The sequence below is a fragment of the Phacochoerus africanus genome, chromosome 11 (genome assembly GCF_016906955.1).
Source record: "Phacochoerus africanus isolate WHEZ1 chromosome 11, ROS_Pafr_v1, whole genome shotgun sequence".
Classification (NCBI taxonomy): Eukaryota; Metazoa; Chordata; class Mammalia; order Artiodactyla; family Suidae; genus Phacochoerus; species Phacochoerus africanus.
In genome coordinates, this window is record NC_062554.1 from 2,730,429 (window position 1) to 2,749,631 (window position 19,203).

Sequence of the window (19,203 nt, forward strand, 5' to 3'; positions counted from 1 at the left end):
TAGAATGTGTACATGTATGTGTAACTGGGTTACCATGCTGTACAGTAGAAAAAAAATGTATTGGGTAAATAACTATTAAAAAATAAATAAAAGCACTAAAGCTAAAACCTTGACAAAAATAATAAGATGGAAGGGAATTTTTCTTTTCCTTTCTTTTCTCTCTCTCTCTCTTTTTTTCTTTTTTAGGGCCACATCTGGAACATATGGAGGTTCCCAGGCTAGAGGTCAAATTGGAGCTGTAGCCACCAGCCTACACCACAGCCAAAGCAACACAGGATCTGAGCCGTGTCTGCAACCTACACCACAGTTGTTTAGGGCACCACTGGATCCACCACTGAGCGAGGCCAGGGATCGAACTCGCATCCTCATGGATACTAGTCAGATACGTTTCTCCTCTGCCACAACAAGAACTCCGGTAAATTTTCTATTTGCACTTAAAAAGGGCTTAGAGGCAAAATATTAAAAGCTTCATATTCATCTATTTAAACTATCATTTTCAACATTTTCCTACTTTTATTAAGGTTCAATTTCCACACAGTAAAATTCACCTTTTAATGCATGGCTCTGCAATTTTGACAAATGTATATTTATATATATAACCACCACCCATACCAAGATACAGAAGTTAAGTCAACCCCCCAATTCTCTGGGGCCCTTTGGTAATCATATGCCACCCTCACCCCAACCCCTGCCAACTGTCTCATCTGTCTACTGTTGCTATTATTTTTGCCATTTCAGCCTGTCCTAGGAACAGCATCAGACATTTTGAGTCTAGGTCCTCTCACCCAGCATAATATGTTTGAGAGTCACCCAAAGTCTGCTGACGGTAAGAAGTCTGCTCCATTTACTGCTGAATGATGGCCAACTCTATGCCTGTGTCCTAGCTTGATTATCCATGCCCCAGTTAGAGGGCATTTGTGTTGTTTCTGGAGAAAAGGCCACTATAAACATTCAGGTATAGTTTTGTCATTGCACGTAAGTTGTCATTCCCCTGGGTAAATACCTTGTGGTGAAGGTGCTCAGTTGTATGGTAAGTGCATTTTTAAGGAACTGTTTTCCATTGTTTTCTCATAGTGACCGAACCATTTTCACTCCCAATTTTATTCTCATTTCACATTCTGGAGTTCCCGTCATGGCTCAGTGGTTAATGAATCCGACTAGAAACCATGAGGTTTCGGGTTCGATCCCTGGCCTCGCTCAGCAGGTTAAGGATCTGGCGTTGCTGTGGCTGTGGCGTAGGCCAACAGCTACAGCTCTGATTAGACCCTCAGCCTGGGAACCTCCATATGCCGCAGGCGTGGCCCTGGAAAAAAGACACATTCTATTAGGCTATAAAGTATAGGCTCTTTAAATTATAATTCACCACGTAATTCACCATGCCTGAGTCCTTAAACTTCACATCTTTCCAATAAGTATTTAAAGAAAAAAAATGGGGAGATGAGCAGGATTATTTTTGCAAGTAAAGAAGGAGGTGCAATTCAAGACAAAAAGTCATGAGGGACACACACACAGACACAGACACACACACACAGACACATACACACACACCCCACATATACACATACCACATATCTACACACACCTACACACACACTCTTATAGTTTAAGGCTGAAAACACTATGACAACTGAATCCATATTTATAAATGTTGGAATTTTCCTACAAATTTAAAATTTTTCTGAGACACATGGATTAGAACTGTTTATTTTATGTCCTTGGAATATAGCTTTTAATCACTAATTTCTGTTATGCTTATGGATAATCCCAAGTAAAACCTGAAATTCATGATGTTCTCTTGTGGTATACTGTCACTGCTGTGGCTTCGGTTACTGCTGTGGCACAGATTAGATCCCTGGCTGGGGACCTTCCATACCACATGGGCGCAGGCAAAAAAATTTGTAAATTAAAATTCACATTTACCATTTTACAAGATGTACGAAGTCTCATTTCCTTGCCAGATAGAGGAATCATACACTTGTCTTTGTCGATGAGCACAACTGCAATGCCCTGGGTGTGGTGTAAAACGGAGTCTGATGACAGTGGCATGAGACAGGCAGGTAGAGAGGATGAGAAGCCATTGGTACAGCCAAGTCCTGCACCTGGCGTTTCTGGTACGAAGACTACTCTGAGAAACGGAGTGGTAACTGGAGCTGAGGGCAGCTTCAGGGAAGAGCTCTCTAAGATGGGAGCTACTGGCGCATGTGTGTAACTTGTAGCAAACCCTCCTGTAGAGAGGGAGATGGTACAGAGGAGAAGCCAAGACCAATTTCTTTGAGTAGTGAGAGAGCCTGCTTCAAGAGCACAGTGGTGTGTTTGGCCTCTGATGGGTGCTTTTTTAATTTAAGCAATGGAAAATAACTCAGCCGTGAAAAAGAATGAAATTCTGCCATTCACAGCAACATGGTCTGACCTAAAGAATATAAGGGGCTCTTAATTTTAAAAGACAAAAATCTATATTCAGAGTGCTGGTAAATTTGGTAGTGGATGATGAGGGCATCCTATGTGACACCGTCTCTTTTCCCCGTGAGGTATGATGCAAAATCATAAGCTGGGAGTCAAGGTGTAATGGTGTTTTTGGAGAGTAACAAACATTATATTAGGATGGTGCAATCGAATACTATGTTCCTGAAAGTTAAGACTGAGAATTGCAAAAAGACATCTCTTCCAAATCAATGTATGAGTAAAATACAATTACAGTAATGTAACAATGGGATTTTGGGGGAACATTTAGCAATTGATTCAAAAGTTCATCTGGAATGGAGTTCCTGTCGTGGTGCAGTGAGTAACGAATCCAACTAGGAACCATGAGGTTGCGGGTTCGATCCCTGGCCTTGCTCAGTGGGTTAAGGATCCGGTGTTGCCGTGAGCTGTGGTGTAGGTCGCAGACGTGGCTCAGATCCTGTGTTGCTCTGGCTGTGGCGTAGGCTGGTGGCTACAGCTCTGATTCAACCTCTGGCCTGGGAATCTCCATATGCCACAGGAGCGGCCCCAGAAAAGGCAAAAAGACAAAAAAAAAAAGTTAATATGGAAGAATAAATCAATGATAAAGCTTTAAAAAATGGTGAGGAAAAATAGGTGCAGAGATTTTTACTGATCGCTGAACTAGAGAACAGGAGCAGAAATATTTCCGACGGCTATACTTATAAGACAGTAAATAGTCAAGCAGTTGTAAATAATAATAATAGTAATAATAATGATAATAATTGCATAATGTGGAAGCATTATTAAGAATACTAATAGGAAAATAAGCTATTTGGAAACACAATTAACTTAAAGCCTCACCATCCATCATAGACATGGATAAATTACAGACAATGAAAATTTCAATGTAACTTACGAAATTAAGCAAATCTAAAAGAAATTTGAAAATATTTTCTGAACTAAGAATTGGAATTGTAAGTTTCTATAAAGAGCTACAAAAATCCTTAGGGTAAATCCAAATAAGTAATACAAATGAAAACACCTGAAACATTTTCATTGCTATGTTTAATAAAGTTGCAAAGCAAATTCACATGATAAGACAGCCCTAGAAAGAGCTTGGTGAGGCAGGCATTCCCACGTAATGCTAGACAAAATCCAAAAGGTTTCTCACTTTCTGATATGCAATCTTGCTCTTTTTTTTTTTTTTCTGTCTTTTTGCCTTTTCTAGGGCCACTCCTGCGGCATATGGAGGTTCCCAGGCTAGGGGTCGAATCGGAGCTGCCGGTCCTACGCCACAGCCACAGCAACACCAGATCCAAGCCATGTCTGCGACCTACACTGCAGCTCACGGCAACGCCAGATCCTTAACCCACTGAGCAAGGCCAGGGACCGAACCCACAACCTCATGGTTCCTAGCCAGATTCGTTAACCACTGCGCCACGATGGGAACTCCCAATCTTGCTCTTTATAATAAGAATTTAAAATAGTTTCTTTGCTTATATTCCCAAAATTCCATGTCTAGAAATGTGACATAAAATAAAATCATATCCTCATGTAAGAAAGTTTGGGGGAAGAAAATGAAATGCCAACAAATCCCTAACGACATTACAGAGAGCTCAAATGAGGATATTATGTACTCATTTAAATTGAACTTTTTAAAGAACTAATTACACATTATTCAGGTGAGAGCTAGCATAGGTTAAGCAATGGTTTCCAGGTTCTGGTCTAAGTGCCTAATCATCCTACTCCATTTTCCCCCAAACATCATGAGATCATCCTGAGTCCTATTATCATCACATTTCAGTTGAGCAAATACTGTTTCAGTTCAGTGCTCAGAGATGCGCAGATGATAAAGGGGGAGCAGAGATTATACTCAGCCTTCTATGGCCTCCTCCCTCCCAAAGCACTAAAATGTCCCTTCTTCACAAGAAAGGAAGTTCATTAAATTTTAAATGACAAAAAGGCAGGATTTTGACCAACATGTACATAACTATTTTGTAAAATACATACATGGATAACCAAGAAAATGAAAACTTTGTAGGTAATTTTTGCTTCTATCTGAATTTTCTGTTTTTATAATGAACTCGGATTGGTTCCGTAGATTAGCTTTAGCTTTTATATTACAGTTGATCTTCATAGATTAGGTGATTTAAGATAGTTTATGTCGGGAGTTTCCGTCCTAACGCAGTGGAAACGGACCCGACTAGTATCCATGAGGTTGCGGGTTCAATCCCTGGCCTCACTCAGTGGTTAAAGATCCAGCGTTGCCGTGAGCTGCGGTGTAGCTCAAAAAAAAAAAAAAAAAAGGATAGTTTATGTAAAGAAAGTATTTCTGAGTTTTCACAAAGCACTATCCTCAAAAATTTCTCTAATTTTGCCACTATGAACAACTATATATCCACTTCACCTTTATCCAGATGCATCATTTCCGTAAATTTCTAATTACAGAAATATAATGCGGTAACTTGCCTTTATTTATTTATTTATTTATTTATTTATTTGTCTTTGTTCTTTTTAGGGCCACATCGTGGCATATGGAGGTTCCCAGGCTAGGGGTTGAATTGGAACTACAGCTGCTGGCCTACACCACAGCAACAGGAACGTGGGATTTGAGTCCCATCTGCAACCTACACTACAGCTCACAATGCCAGATCCTTAACCCACTGAGCGAGGCCAGGGATTGAACCTGCAACCTCATGGTTACTAATCAGGTTCATTAACCACTGAGCTATGACGGGAACTCCTAATTTGCCTTTTAAAAGAAAAATTCTGGAGTTCCTGTCGTGGCACAGAGGAAACGAATCCAAGTAGGAACCATGAGGTTGCGGGTTCGATCCCTGGCCTCGCTTAGTGGGTTAAGGATCTAGCATTGCTGTGAACTGCGGTGTAGGCCGGCAGCTGCAGCTCTGATTAGACCCCTAGCCTGGGAACCTCCATATGCCACAGGTACGGCACTAAAAAACAAAATAAAATAAATAAATAAATAAATAAATAAATAAATAAATAAATAAAAATTCTGTTAAAGTCTGCTTTTAATTCTCAATTTAAAAACTTCTATTCTCTGTAGTTTTACAATTGACTCATCCATTCCCCTAATCAGACATTTAATTTGTTTCCAATTTGATGCTTATTACTGCAACATATTTGTGTACACATTTCTTCTGTTTTTTATTTTCTTTGTATAAATTCCCAGCAGTGGGATTGACTGGGTCAAAGAGTATATACATTTTCATGGCCTGATATATTTCCAAAGTTTTCTGTATAAGAAGTATATCATTTTACACTGTCTTCAATAACTAAAAAGTAGCTATCTCACTAGAAAAAAAAAATCCAACTATGTGAGTCAGGGTGTTTTGGAACTTCTTAACTGGATAGATTTAAGTTCCCATTTTTGTTATATATCTTCCCACACTGATAAATGATAAAAATAAAACATATTTTAAGCTGTGTAGAAAGCTGTACATTGTATCCTTCCCTTCCTGTGGACACAGACGTATACATATACTCAACTGCCAATTGTCTCCATGTTTCAAAAAAGGTCTGTTTCAATGTAAATCACATTTTTAAAAAATAAGAGAAATATACACAACACATGTCTCTCACTCTTACTGTCCCTCTAATCCTCCCTTGAAATCTGGGGACTTCTACATTCTATTTTATTGGTTTCTACTTTGTAATTTTCATCTCAGGCAGTATAAAAATGCTCAGCTTTTCCCACAATCTCAACGTAGGCGTCTGTCGTTATTTATGTAATCAGTGCAAGTCGTTCCTCAAGTCAGAGCACAAATGCGGTCGCAGTTGATTATTCATTCCAACTACCTGCCTGAACACCCACCTCCCTAATAAACAAGAAGCCCGGTATATCTTTGGAAGTCACTTCTCCCCGAAATGTCTGAGAATCCACTGCCGGTGAGGGCAGTCCTCCGCTTATGTTAAAGGCTCAACCTCAACTTACTGCTGTTGCTCGCTGCTACATGATGTTGCTTGAATCCTAGGCTTCAACCACATCTACTTAGTAACTGTAAGCAAGTATCTTCCCAGGACCCTCCTCCAGGCCCCCAGCACCTCCTTGTTCCTCAGGCTGTAGATGAGGGGGTTCAGGGCTGGGGTGACCACGGTGTAGAAGACAGAGGTGATGCGGTCCTGCCCGGGGCTGTGCAGGGAGCTGGGCAGGACGTACATGACCGTGGCGGCTCCATAGAACATCCCCGCCACAGTCAGGTGGGAAGAGCACGTGACCAGGGCTTTCCGCCTCCCCTCCCTCGAGGGCATGTGGAGCACAGTAAACAGGATCAGTGCATAGGAGGCAAGGACAGCAACCAGAGGGGGGATCAGGAAAGTCACACCCATCACGTACACCATGAGCTCATATCCGGAGGTATCGGCACAGGCCAACTTCAGCAGAGGTGGGATCTCACAGAGCAGGTGGCTGATTTTTCGGGACCTACAGAAAGGATAGTGCATGGTATACAGGGTGTGCCCTAGAGCATTCAGGGATGCCAGGACCCAGGATGTGGCCACCAGGAGCCAGCAGACCCCCGGTCTCATGAGGACCATGTAGCTCAGAGGATGGCAGATGGCCACATACCTGTCATAGGCCATGAAGGCCAGGAGGAGGTCCTCGGCGCCACCCAGCGCCAGTGCCAGGAACATCTGAAGGGCACAGCCCCCAAAGGAGATGGTGCTCTCCCCCAGCAGAAAATCCACGAGGGCCTTGGGAGTGACGACAGACGTGAACAGGAGGTCCATGAGGGACAGCTGCCCGAGCAGCAGGTACATGGGCGCGTGGAGCCGGGCATCCACTGAGATGACCAGGAGCAGCAGGCCATTGCTGGTCAGGGCCAGCATGTACAGGACGGCGACTGTGGCACAGAGCAGCCCAGGAGACCCACTGTCATTCAGAATCCCCACCAAGATGAAGCCACCTCCCAGGGTGGAGTTCCAGTGCTCCATTCTCGGCTGTCCCTTAGACGCCTAGAACCAGGTGATCTTGAGGAAAGCCTCTCTAAGGGAGTTCACCCTAGTTTCCTATTATCTCCTATCACTACCGGGTCACCAATCCGAATCCCATTAGATGATATCTTTTTCCTCCTGGTAGCTAAGTTTGCCTCTGTCTTCTGGATTTCTGAATCTTTTCATTGAAATTATTATGAAACATCCTATAAATTGGAAACAAGAATGATCAGTAGTAGCGTATCATCTATATAAGAAATCCAACCAAATGAGCCCAAGAAAACATGTTTGTTTATAGATGAAGACATACCTGTCTTTCTAACAAAGAAATATACTGCATGTTGGCTTCAAATTCAGTTGTTTTTCTGCTTAAAATATACCTGGGATTCCAATTCAGTTTTTAAAGGTTTTTTTTTTTTTAATATAATAAAGTTCTATTTTGTCTACTCCCCTACAGGTGACCTGTCCCTTCACTTTCCAGTCTTGTTGTTCTTGATATTTTTCTCAACAGGGAACCTCCTGGCTCTTGGACCACTTGGCCTCTTGTGTTCTTAAACTGTCCTCCTGTCCTTGATGGGCAGTCCACATTCCACTGGAGGGAGAGGGAATTCTGGGCTGAAACTGAATGGTCTGGATAGTATAGATTTTTGAGATAAACCTTCAGGAACAAGTACCAAAGGTGTTTGCCTATTTGCAGGTAATCATAAGACATCTGCTCAGGAGGACTCAGAATAGAAACAAGAGATGAGATTCGAAGAGGTATGGCAAGGTATTTGTGTTTAGGGCATGTAGTGGAAGAGGTGAGCTATAAAAGAGGGGATTTTATAGAAACGGTTCATAGCCTTCCCATCACTTGAGAGTCAAAGCAAGACGGAGAACAACAACACAATAGGAAAGTCCTGAATCTCACAGTGCTAGCACTATGAGGATGGATGCTGGTCCCGCTGCACCCTGACTCTCTGTGAAAGGACTGGTGGGAGGGTTTGGGGAGGAGAAGCGGAGTGTGTGGGGCGATGGAACAGTCTTCACTTCGCTTCCGCTACGTGAACGCAGGCCCTCCTTCACAGTTGCATGGAGGACTGAGGAGGAACTCCTGGAAGAGGAAATAATTCTTGAGCAAATATTTAATCTTTCCTCGTATCATCTGCTTCTACTCCTGTCTTCTGTTGATGTCACCATGCTTCTCAACTTAGGGTTATTGGGACCTTTAAGCAGCTGGATGGTAAAATCCTGAAATTGGAAGGCTCACCTGACCTAGCTCCTTCATTCATTCAGGAAATATTTACTATGGACCTGCCAGGTATCAGGCACTATATTTGATACTAAGGAATTAGATAGATGTGAAAAGTTCACTACACAAACACCTACATACATCTGCTGGCAAGGATTAATATGTGAATGAAAGTGTAGCATATTCAGTCCATATGAGTGAGTTTTCAGGAAGAAAACTTTATAAAATCACTTTCATGTCATTTATACAAGCTGTAAGCTGAGGATCAATATACGGTGGCTAAGAGAAAAAAAAAAAAAAAAAGGTCAGGGTATGATAACAGAGAGGGAATAGCATTATAAGGGCCAGGACACTGAAACTGTATAAGAATATCCTCCCTGCACTTCTGCCACACTCAAGTCTAGGCAGGAAGCCAACCAGAAAAATCTCCTCTTGTCAAACTGTCTTACTGTCCCTTAGGGTCTGAGCTCTTTCCTTCAGCTCACAAAACCACAACTGTCAGTTTTAACTAAGAAATACTGACAGGAAGAACTTCTTTGCCCGTTGACAGCAACAAAAAGACAAATTCAAAGACAACTCTTAGCACTGTTTCTAGTAAATATGTGACTTGAAATACTTTACTTTTGTTGAATTAAAAAGATGAATGGATAAAATAAGAAAGGGAAGGAAATAATTAGCTGGTGACATTTATCCGGATTTCTGCACCAGGAATTTGGACAGGATTTCAAAGAGCACAGAAGCACAGCTGAAGTTAAATGTTGATTCTTAGGACTCAGGCTCCTTTCTGCCTGTCTTCCTGCTGATTCAGAGTCCTGCTGTCCTGCTGCCACCCTCCAGCTTCTCTCCTCCAGAGCCATCTGGAGATAAATTCTAGGGGACAGACACTGGACCTGCAGAGGCTGAGCTGCTTTTCCAGAAAACTGCTGCTGGTGGGTGAAGACCTCACCAAGAGAAAACAGCAGAGACTGAGATTAATAGAGGGGCACTGTTACACTTCACAAGAAACGGTCAGACAAAGCCAATGAACAAGATGGAGTTGAAAATTTGGAAGCACATCTTTATAAGAATTCTCTCTATCATTGCTAGTATATTTTTTAAAAGTCATTGACTTCAATTAGCTTTTTCTGTGGCTTTGGATTTTAGTGTCAAAAGTAGGCATATAGGGAGAAGGCACTTTAACTGATTCTAGATGACCCTCTTTTGAGGTACCAATATTTTAGGGACACACATCAGACTCTTAGAGGCCAGGATAATCAAGACCCAGAGGTAACACTGAGACTTTCAGCAGGACGCTAACATCAGGAAGCACAGGAACCCAGATCTGGCCAGTGGAACAGATCTATTATGGGTATACCTATATGTAAGGGTGCATTTTAAAGCCTGTAGGACTAAAGAATCTGAGAAGCAGAGCAATGAGGTCTTGATCCTGTTTCTCAAGACTCCCAGACTCCACTCAATTTCCTTGAAACAGAGACAGAGCCCTTACCTAGATGGGGAGGGACTCAGCTGCCTGAGTACACCTGCTGCCCTGTGATTCATTTGAGGGATGAAAACCAAGATGAAGAAAGAGGAGGTGGTTCTTCTGGTAGGTGTCTGGCTGCATCTGAGACCTGAGGTCCAAGATCCCTCCCATCACTTCCCTTGCTCGTCCTCGGGGGGATGGAAACAGATGTAGGCAGACGGCTGAGAACCAGGGCAGGATTCTGGAGAAGCAAGGAGGCAAGTCTCTGCTAACATCTCCTGTCCATTCTCCTTGTGAGAAAGTCTTCACAGCCTTGGCCTCATTCCAACTGAATTCTTGAGTCCAGGTACTTAGAGTTTCATGTGTTTCTCTCTTGCGAGAATCCTTGATAAAGGATGAGCAGAGCAGCAATCTGGATAGAAAGGTATGAGAGGACCCGCCCAAAGGAGACATTACACCAGCCTCACTGTCCCTGGGGCAACACTGAGCTGAGCCCTGTCCTGGGGGAGGCATCACAGTCTCATCCCCTCAGCTGACATGACCTCCCCTGAAAATGCTGCTTCAGGAAACAAGATTTTCATGAATCTCTCAGGCTTGTCACCTGGCCTCTGACTCCTAGAAACTTTACACACTAAAGGAGCTCTGAAGCCTGAGGGTTGTTTTTTCCCATCCCATGTGGATTTATTGAGGCTGTTTCCAAAGCCCTGACTAAATAAACAGCGTCCGTGACTTAAGAAGCACGGGCCTCTGGCTGGCTCTCTGTCCATATTACAAAGCACGTCTTTTGCGTTTGCTAAGTGCTGCCACTCCCCATCTCCCAATTTGCACCTGTAGCCTGGACCACTACCAGCTAGAGGGAGATGAATTCTCAGTGCTCCTGTTCATAGCAAGCCCTCTTTCCTTAACCTTTAATTAGCATCAAAGCATTGATTTATTGAACCTTTCTGTACTTACGAGTTGTTGCTCCTGCTAATGCACAAGCACACATGTGTGTACGGATGTGCACACGTCCCGTTCCCAGTGTCCAGCAGGCTCAGCTGCTTAGAGCCCTGGGATTATGACATAGCACCTGCCTCTACCCATCACTGCTTTAATTCGGGACACTCTCACTCATTTGGTTTTTTGCCAAGTCCTCCTCATTCTTTAGTCTCTCTTTAATCCCTTATTTTCCCAGAAAATTCTAAAACTCCTGCTGAAGTTATATCTTTTTTCTTTCAACTTTAAGAAAATTGAAAATGTTTTCATTTTCTGAATATTAAAAAAATCCTCAAGAAAATTATTGCATAAGTTCGACAAAACAAATAAAATACAAGATCTTTTAATTTTTTTCATCATAAAAAAGTACCCCAAAGAAGGCTTTACACTCACAAAATGTAAGAGCAGCACTATTCACAATAGAACAAAATCTGAAAACAGTCCTTATGTCCATCGGCAGAGGGATGCTATGCGGCAATCAAAACAAAGGAACCAGAAGTGTCGGGGGGTTGGCTGACTGAAGCTGCCCATCTTGGCCGGGGCGACAACAGCCGCTTGCTAGCGGTGTCTCTCAACAGGACGCCCTGAGAAGGAACAGGGGGCCGCCCTGAAGCCTCCCCAGGAGCATTTGGGAGGGACCCGTAGGAGGGAGGAGACGAAACCTCCAGAATCCCTAGTGTTGGAATCCATCGTGGCTGAGAGGTGCGAGACACCAAGAAGGACCCTGAACAGACCAAGTACGGGCTGACCAAGACGGCTGCCCAGAGGCAACCCGGAAGCTCATGAAACCGTGTACAAGCCCCCGACTCCTTGCGTTTTGAAGCAAAAGCCTTTGCCTTTTGCCTCCCAGGCCTGCCCTCTGTCTCAAAGGCTGACTCAGGAGTTAACGATTAGGAAATCCTGTTACAGCTAAAAACTAGTTAAAAGAGTCTCCATTATGTTATGTCCAGCCTTGGCCCACTAACTTACTCTAACCGGCTTTTCACATGTGACCTCTTCCTTACTTGCTTCCCTTTTTTTTTTCTTTTTTGTCTTTCGTTGTTGTTGTTGTTGCTATTTCTTGGGCTGCTCCCACGGCATATGGAGGTTCCCAGGCTAGGGGTCGAATCGGAGCTGTAGCCACCGGCCTACGCCAGAGCCACAGCAACGCGGGATTCGAGCCGCGTCTGCAACCTACACCACAGCTCACGGCAACGCCGGATCGTTAACCCACTGAGCAAGGGCAGGGACCGAACCCGCACCGTCATGGTTCCTAGTCGGATTCGTTAACCACTGCGCCACGACGGGAACTCCCTTACTTGCTTCCTTTTACTAATGGTTACTTTCTCGTTAGAGCTATATGGCACCTCGCTTTTCTTTGGTAATTGAAACACTCCCTAACACCTCTCCCCCAGTAAGCAATCTTCTTCTCAGAGAAAGGAACGATAACCCCAGAGACAACCGGAAACCATCACGGGACCAACTGATGGTCGACTTGAAGACTCTGAAATGATCTCTGGAGGGAAAATAATACAGACACCATAATCCAGAACCCTGTCTTCCAAGCTAAACCTATAAAACCCCTCGCTAGCCCCTCTCAAGACAGGACACAGTTTTGAGGCATCATCCTGGCCTCCTTCGCCTGGCAAAGCAATAAAGCAATAAAGCTCTTCTTTCTGCTTCACTCAACACTCTGTCTTCGAGACTTAATTGGTGCCAGTGTACAGAGGCCACATTTCAGCTACACTAACCCCATTCCCATAAAACCTGAGGCTGCAACCATGTGGCAGAGCAGTTCTCCTGGGTTCAACTACCCTGCTGCTCTCTGCCTGGGCGCCCCTTCCCAATAAAGTCTTTTGCTCTGTCAGCACTTGTATCTCCTCGGACAATTCATTTTCTAGTGTTAGACAAGAGCCCATTCTCAGGCCCCGGAAGAGGTCCCCCTTCCCCACAACAGAAGGACATACAGCAAAATAAGTAACTCAGCAATCTCATATTAAGTGAAAAAAAAAGAGTCCTAAAGATTATGTATCATGATGCTCTTTTTATAGAAGTAAAAACTCAAAAAATCTTTTTAGAGGAATACATGTGGATTCAGTAAAACTATAAATAAATAGAGCACAAGAGAATAATGGACATAAAGATTTGCAGTAATAGTTCTACATTGAAAGGAGGCAGAGAGAAGGACAGGTAATAACCTAATGGCTGGGTGAAGAATCTTATCAAGATTTTAGCTTTTGCTCTGCGTGGTGAGTTTATGGTAATGATGAATTCTGTCCCTAGGCACCTTCCCTGGACAGACCCCTCCCCCACATCCTCCGCTTCGGCTCCTCTCCAAAGGACCTAGATAACAGTAGGTGATGCACATTTCCTGAGTTGTTTTACAGATGATAAAACCCCCACCAAAGGGAAGAAATGAACTACTTGATGGCCCAGAGCACGATGGCACGTAAGGACTGAGAATGTTAACCCTTGTGACACAGCCCTGTCACCTCACAACAATCAATCAGAGTACTGTACGCCAGCTGATCACGAACCCCAAGACACCCTTCCCTCATCCTGCCTTTAAAAATGCTTTGCTGACACCTATTGGGAAGTTCAGGCATTTTGCGCCCTAGCAGGCCTGGCCTCCTTGCTTGGGGTCCTGCAGTGAACGCTGCACCTTCCGTCACCACAACCGGTGTCAGTCGATTGACTTTACCCAGGGCAGGTGAGTAGACCCAAATTTGGCTCAGTAACAACCTGGCTTTCAATCTTGCTGCCTACATCATGGGTAAAATAAAGATCACAAGTGATTATCTCCCTCAGACACAAACATTCTTTCACCGCTTCATTATCGTATGTTGACCGAAAATAAATGCACCATCTAAAGCTGAGGATTATGTTTTATTTTGCTGACTTCCTGAGGACTCAAGCCCAGGAGGCAGCCGCTCAGATGCTCTGAGGGACTGCTCCAAAGAGGTTAGGGAGAAGCCAGGATATAGAGGAGTTTTGCAACAAAAATCAAGTAGTTGAAATTCAAAAGATTTCTGTTAACTAAAGAAAGCCAGACATCTCAAGTTAGTGAATTTAGCGCTTTTTTGTGTATGAGAAGATGCATGAGTCTGGGCTCATTAAAATCATTCCTTTGAGAGGCACCTTAGCAATTTAGGGGCAGTATCTTGCTTTTCTCCATCCCGAATCCCTTCAGGGAGTACAGTTGGGGGTGGTTGCAGTGGCTGCTGCTTTGATGGTGCAATATCTTTGTTTACATATATAGCAGGTGACATTCTTTGTCCGCATTGTGTAGGAATTATCTTCATTCCTTGTCCTTTTATTTCAGAGGAATAAGTATGCCTTCTCCACATTAGAGTCGACTCCTCCAATTAAACCTGATAGTCTATCTTTCTCGTCTTCACTGCATGCTCTATGCCCTTGCACATTCTTGTATCATAAATTCTCTCTTAATCCTCTGATTTAGCTTCCAAACATGATCAAGATTTCCCTGCTTTGTTTTTCCTTTCCTTTAGATCATTTCTTTAAATCACTCCATTTTTTGCAATAGATTTCTTGAAAAAGCATTTATAATGAGGGAGACTACTCCTAATTGTTCACTATTATACATGAAAGTAACACACATAATTGTTACCTGCTTGCTGTTTCAGACGGCCCAGAAACCACAGCGGCAAAATCCAATAAACTGTCTCTCTCACTCATGTGACAGTTCGGTGCCGATTTCTGGGTCTGAGAGATGTCCTTTACTACTCTTCTCTAAGGGATGTGTCAGGGACAGGCTTTTTCCATATGGAGGAGCCAATATCTCCCATATGTGCTTCCCAGGTTGACTTGAGTCATCTCCTTTCTAAGTGGCATGAAGGAAAGAGATCTTGGGCAGGCACTAGGCCTGGTTTCCCCCTGTCACATCTCCAACTTCTAGTGTGGTAACTGGCACAGGGCTGGTATTTAATAAATGTTTGCTGAATTAATCAATGAATGAATGAAACTATCACAGCCCCTCTCAAATTCCAACTAAAGTCCACGTGAAGATGTAAGTATTTTTAAAAACTAACTTTGGGTCAGTAAAGTAGGGATAAGGAACTATTATAGGGAAAAGTTTAGAAGAAATATCCACCAACTCTCTAGTTTTGAAAAAGGATATATTAAAAAAACATAATTTTTACTTCAAATTTGGAAGTATTTAAAGATTTGTATCCAGAGAATTTAGGCCAAGTTTTATTTGTGACTAATTCCAGAGTTAAGGGGCTCCTCAAAGCAGAAAAAGAAGAACTACAACCTAATGATGCGGGAGCTGGGCCAGTTCAGAGCCTTTCCCACGTCTCCCCTCCTCCTCTACCTCCTCCACTCCGACTCCCAGAGAGCCCAGTTTTCAATGAACACAAGTGATTAAGCAGAGGTACCTTGCATTCCGAGACAATCTGCAGCAAGAGAAAAATAATCATCAACAGTGAGCGTGTCTTAGTTTGAGGTCCCTCAGATGTTGGCCCTGAGCAAGGATTTTAGTGCAAATAGTTTATGTGGGAGGTGATTCTTTAAAAGGTAGGATAAGGAGGGGGTTAGAAAAAGAAGAAAATCAAGCAAGCAAGTTATTGTGGGCAATTGTATCTTAAACCTCGTGAGGAACTCTGAGAAACCAAGCAGAACATGTATCTCATAAGCATATCACAGCTGAGGTATGAGGGATCTGGGGTATTTACACACCCACTCTCATCCACAATCAATGAGGGCCTGGCTACTGCAAAAGACATTAACTCCCTGGGCCCTTCTGGCCCGGGCATGTAGGCAGAGCAGAAATGGCACCTGAAGAAAGTCCCAAGCAAAAGGTACAGACGTCAGTGCTGGGAGTCAGCACACCCTGAAATGATAAGGGTCAAAAGGATACGTGCTGGGCATCACCCTCACCTGCGCCATTGTAAGACAGAAATGTCTGTGATCAGAGTGAGGTCAGCATCATGGTGGCACGAGACTCCTTTTGTCCCTCTCCTTCAGTCCACAACTAGTAAAACATCCGTAACTCAATAAAGGTGCCTCTGCCCAACACACCAGGATGTCAGAGAAATCCACACATCTGTACATCTAAGGTGGGTGGACTGGGATACATGGAGTAGGCAGAACAGGAGAACAGTGCAGAGAGTGCCTGCAATCCCAAACCCTCAGCTGCCGCAGCTAAGCCTGCTACCCCAAAGAATGTGGTACCATCAGGGAAGGCAGTGCCCACGACCCCAGCCTCCGGGACGCAGAGCATCCATGGCAACAGGGAAGGAGACAGCAGCAGCAGTGTCCTTCAGCCATTAGGTGCCCATAATTCTGTTGCAGATTCCGTGACTTAGGTGACCCCAGATGCAGCAAAGGCACCCGTGAACCTGACAATCCTGGAACATGACAGAGGCATCCATGACCCTTGCTTCACCCCAACAATAGCAGAGCCCACAATCCACATGACCCCAAACATGGTAGAAGTGCCCAACATCCTGGTGCCCCAGGCAGCCATGCCAGGGACAGGAGCAACACCAGCAGCAAGTCACTGGTGACCCTGAAGGCACAAGCAGCAGCAAGAGGGCACAGGGTGGAACTGATTCACAGGCAGCTCAGGTAAGAGAAACCAAACCCAAACAGACATTCAGACCAATGGAACAGAATAGAGAACCGAGAAATAGATCCAGACACCTACAGTCAATTAATCTTCAACAAAAGAGGCAAGAATATAAAAAGGGAAAAAGATAGTCTTTTCAGCAAGTTGTGATGGGAAAACTGGAGAGCCACATGTAAATCAATGAAACTGGAACACACCCTCACACGATGCACAAAAACAAACTCAAAATGGCTTAAAGACTTAAACATAAGACAAGACACCATAAAGCTCCTAGAAGAGAACAGAGGCAAAGCATTCTCTGACATCAACTGTACAAATGTTTTCTTAGGTCAATCTCCCAAGGCAACAGAAATAAAAATAAACCAATGGGACCTAATCAAACTGAAAAGCTTTTGCACAGCAAAGGAAATTATGTATATATATAAAAAAAGACAACCTAGGTAATGGGAGAAAATTGTTTCAGATGATGCAACTGACAAGGGCTTAATCTCTAAAATATACAAACAACTTAACATAATTCAACAGCAAAAAAACCAACAACCTAACTGAAAAATGGGCAAAAGACCTGAATAGATATTTCTCCAAGGAAGATATACAGATGGCCAACAAACACATGAAAAATTGCTCAACATCACTGATTATTAGAGAAATGAAAATCAAAACTACTATGAGATACCACCTCACACCACACAGAATGGCCATTCTTAACAAGTCCACAAATAGCAAATGTTGGAGAGGGTGTGGAAAAAAGCTATCCCTCCTGCACTGTTGGTGGGAATGTAAATTGGTACAACCACTATGGAAAACGGTATGGAGGTACCTCAGAAAACTAAATAAAGAACTACCAATGACCCAGCAATTCCACTCTTGGGCGTATATCTGACAAAACTTTACTTGAAAAAGACACATGCACCCCCCCATGTTCATTGCAGCACTATTCACAATAGCCAAGACATGGAAACAACCTAAATGTCCATCGACAGATGAACAGATCAAGAAGATGTGGTATATCTACACAATGGAATACTACTCAGCCATAAAAAGAATAATGCCATTTGCAGTAACATGGATGGAACTAAAGACTCTCATACTGAGTGAAGTAAGTTAGTAAAAGAGAAAGACAAATACCATATGATATCACATATCTGGAATCTAATATACCACAAAATGAAACTTTCCACAGAAAAGAAACTCATGCACTTGGAGAATAGACTTGAGGTTGCCAAAGGGGAGGGGAATGGAGTGGAATGGACTGGAAATTTGGGGCTAATAGATGCAAACTATTGCCTTTGGAATGAATAAGCAACGAGATCCTGCTGTATAGCACTGGGAACCGTATCTAGTCACTTGTGATGGAGCATGATAATGTGAGAAAAAGAATGTGTGTGTGTGTGTGTGTGTGTGTGTGAGTGAATGAGTGACTGGGTCATTTTGCTGTATAGTAGAAAATTGACAGAACAGTGTAAAACAACTACAATGAAAAAAATAAAAATCATTGGAAAAAAAGAAGAACCATAGTAATACAGTACCACAAAAAGAAAACGACAATACTTCAGAAACCAAACTTAGAGTTAAAATGAGGCCATTATGGAGACCCTAACCCAGTCTAACTGGTGTCCTCCCTCTTCTCAATAGAAGAGTCCCACCTCACTCCAATTTAGCGATTATTTTTTCCTGCCCCCAAATATTTTTGGTGGTTGTTTACACCTGTCACTTTCAGTATCAAATCTTATGATGGAATTTTATGGTTTGATGACAGGGCGCTCCTGTCCCTGTCATCAAGCCTAAAAGTTTCTACATTTGGTCTAAATGCTATGTTATTTTCCCTCAACCTTCTTGGGCTGACAGGTTATCATATTTATATATACATATATATAAGTAGGAAATAGTTTGATAGCAATTTTACTCATTCCATTCACGGGGAGTTTGGTGGAATATGTATGGAAAAAGAAGCCCTATTCAAAGCCATCTTCAAAACAATGAGCCTTATTCTAGGTCTTTGTGTACATGGAACAATTTTAATTCTTATTAACGTACCATTGCTGCAGGCTCTCTCATGAAAAAATTTTAAAAAGAGACAGAGATAGAGAGAATTCTGACAAGACAAAATTTGAAATGTTGGTAGGACTTATTTTTGCAGGAGGGATTATACGTGATTTTCTTTGTATTTTTGAATATTTTGAACATAATTTCTTTTATAATCAGAAAAGGAAATATTTAATTTACTTCCACAGTATTGATCTCACCTTCCCTCTCCCTCCAAAATACCCCCAGGCGTTGCTGTGGCTGTAGTGTAGGCCAGTGGTTACAGCTCCAATTCAACCCCTAGCCTGGGAACCTCCATATGCTGTGAGTGCAACCCTAAAAAACAGACAAAAAAAAAAAACCCAGGAATAATAAGTTTGAAAGCACATCTACATTTGATTGGTGAAATGAGAGACTGCAGACAGAGGATGAGGAGGGGATGGAAGACAATCAGGTGACAGCAAGACTGGCCTGAGATAAAGCAGCATTTAATCCAGTGGTGAAGGAATCAGATTTAGAACCATTGGCAGAGAATTTTACACAGATAAGCTTTACCTGTCACAGACA

General features: G+C 42.9%; 1 protein-coding gene across 1 annotated transcript; it reads right to left on the reverse strand.

The window, feature by feature from the left end:
• Nucleotides 1-1,416: 1,416 nt before the first annotated feature.
• LOC125111357 (olfactory receptor 2AG1-like) lies at nt 1,417-7,374 on the reverse strand. The gene is made up of 2 exons (XM_047753294.1): nt 6,455-7,374; nt 1,417-1,462 (listed from the first exon to the last, which is right to left on the reverse strand). Exons 1-2 carry the CDS (start codon nt 7,372-7,374, stop codon nt 1,417-1,419), a joined length of 966 nt encoding a protein of 321 aa, XP_047609250.1.
• Between the last annotated feature and the right edge of the window lie 11,829 nt (nt 7,375-19,203).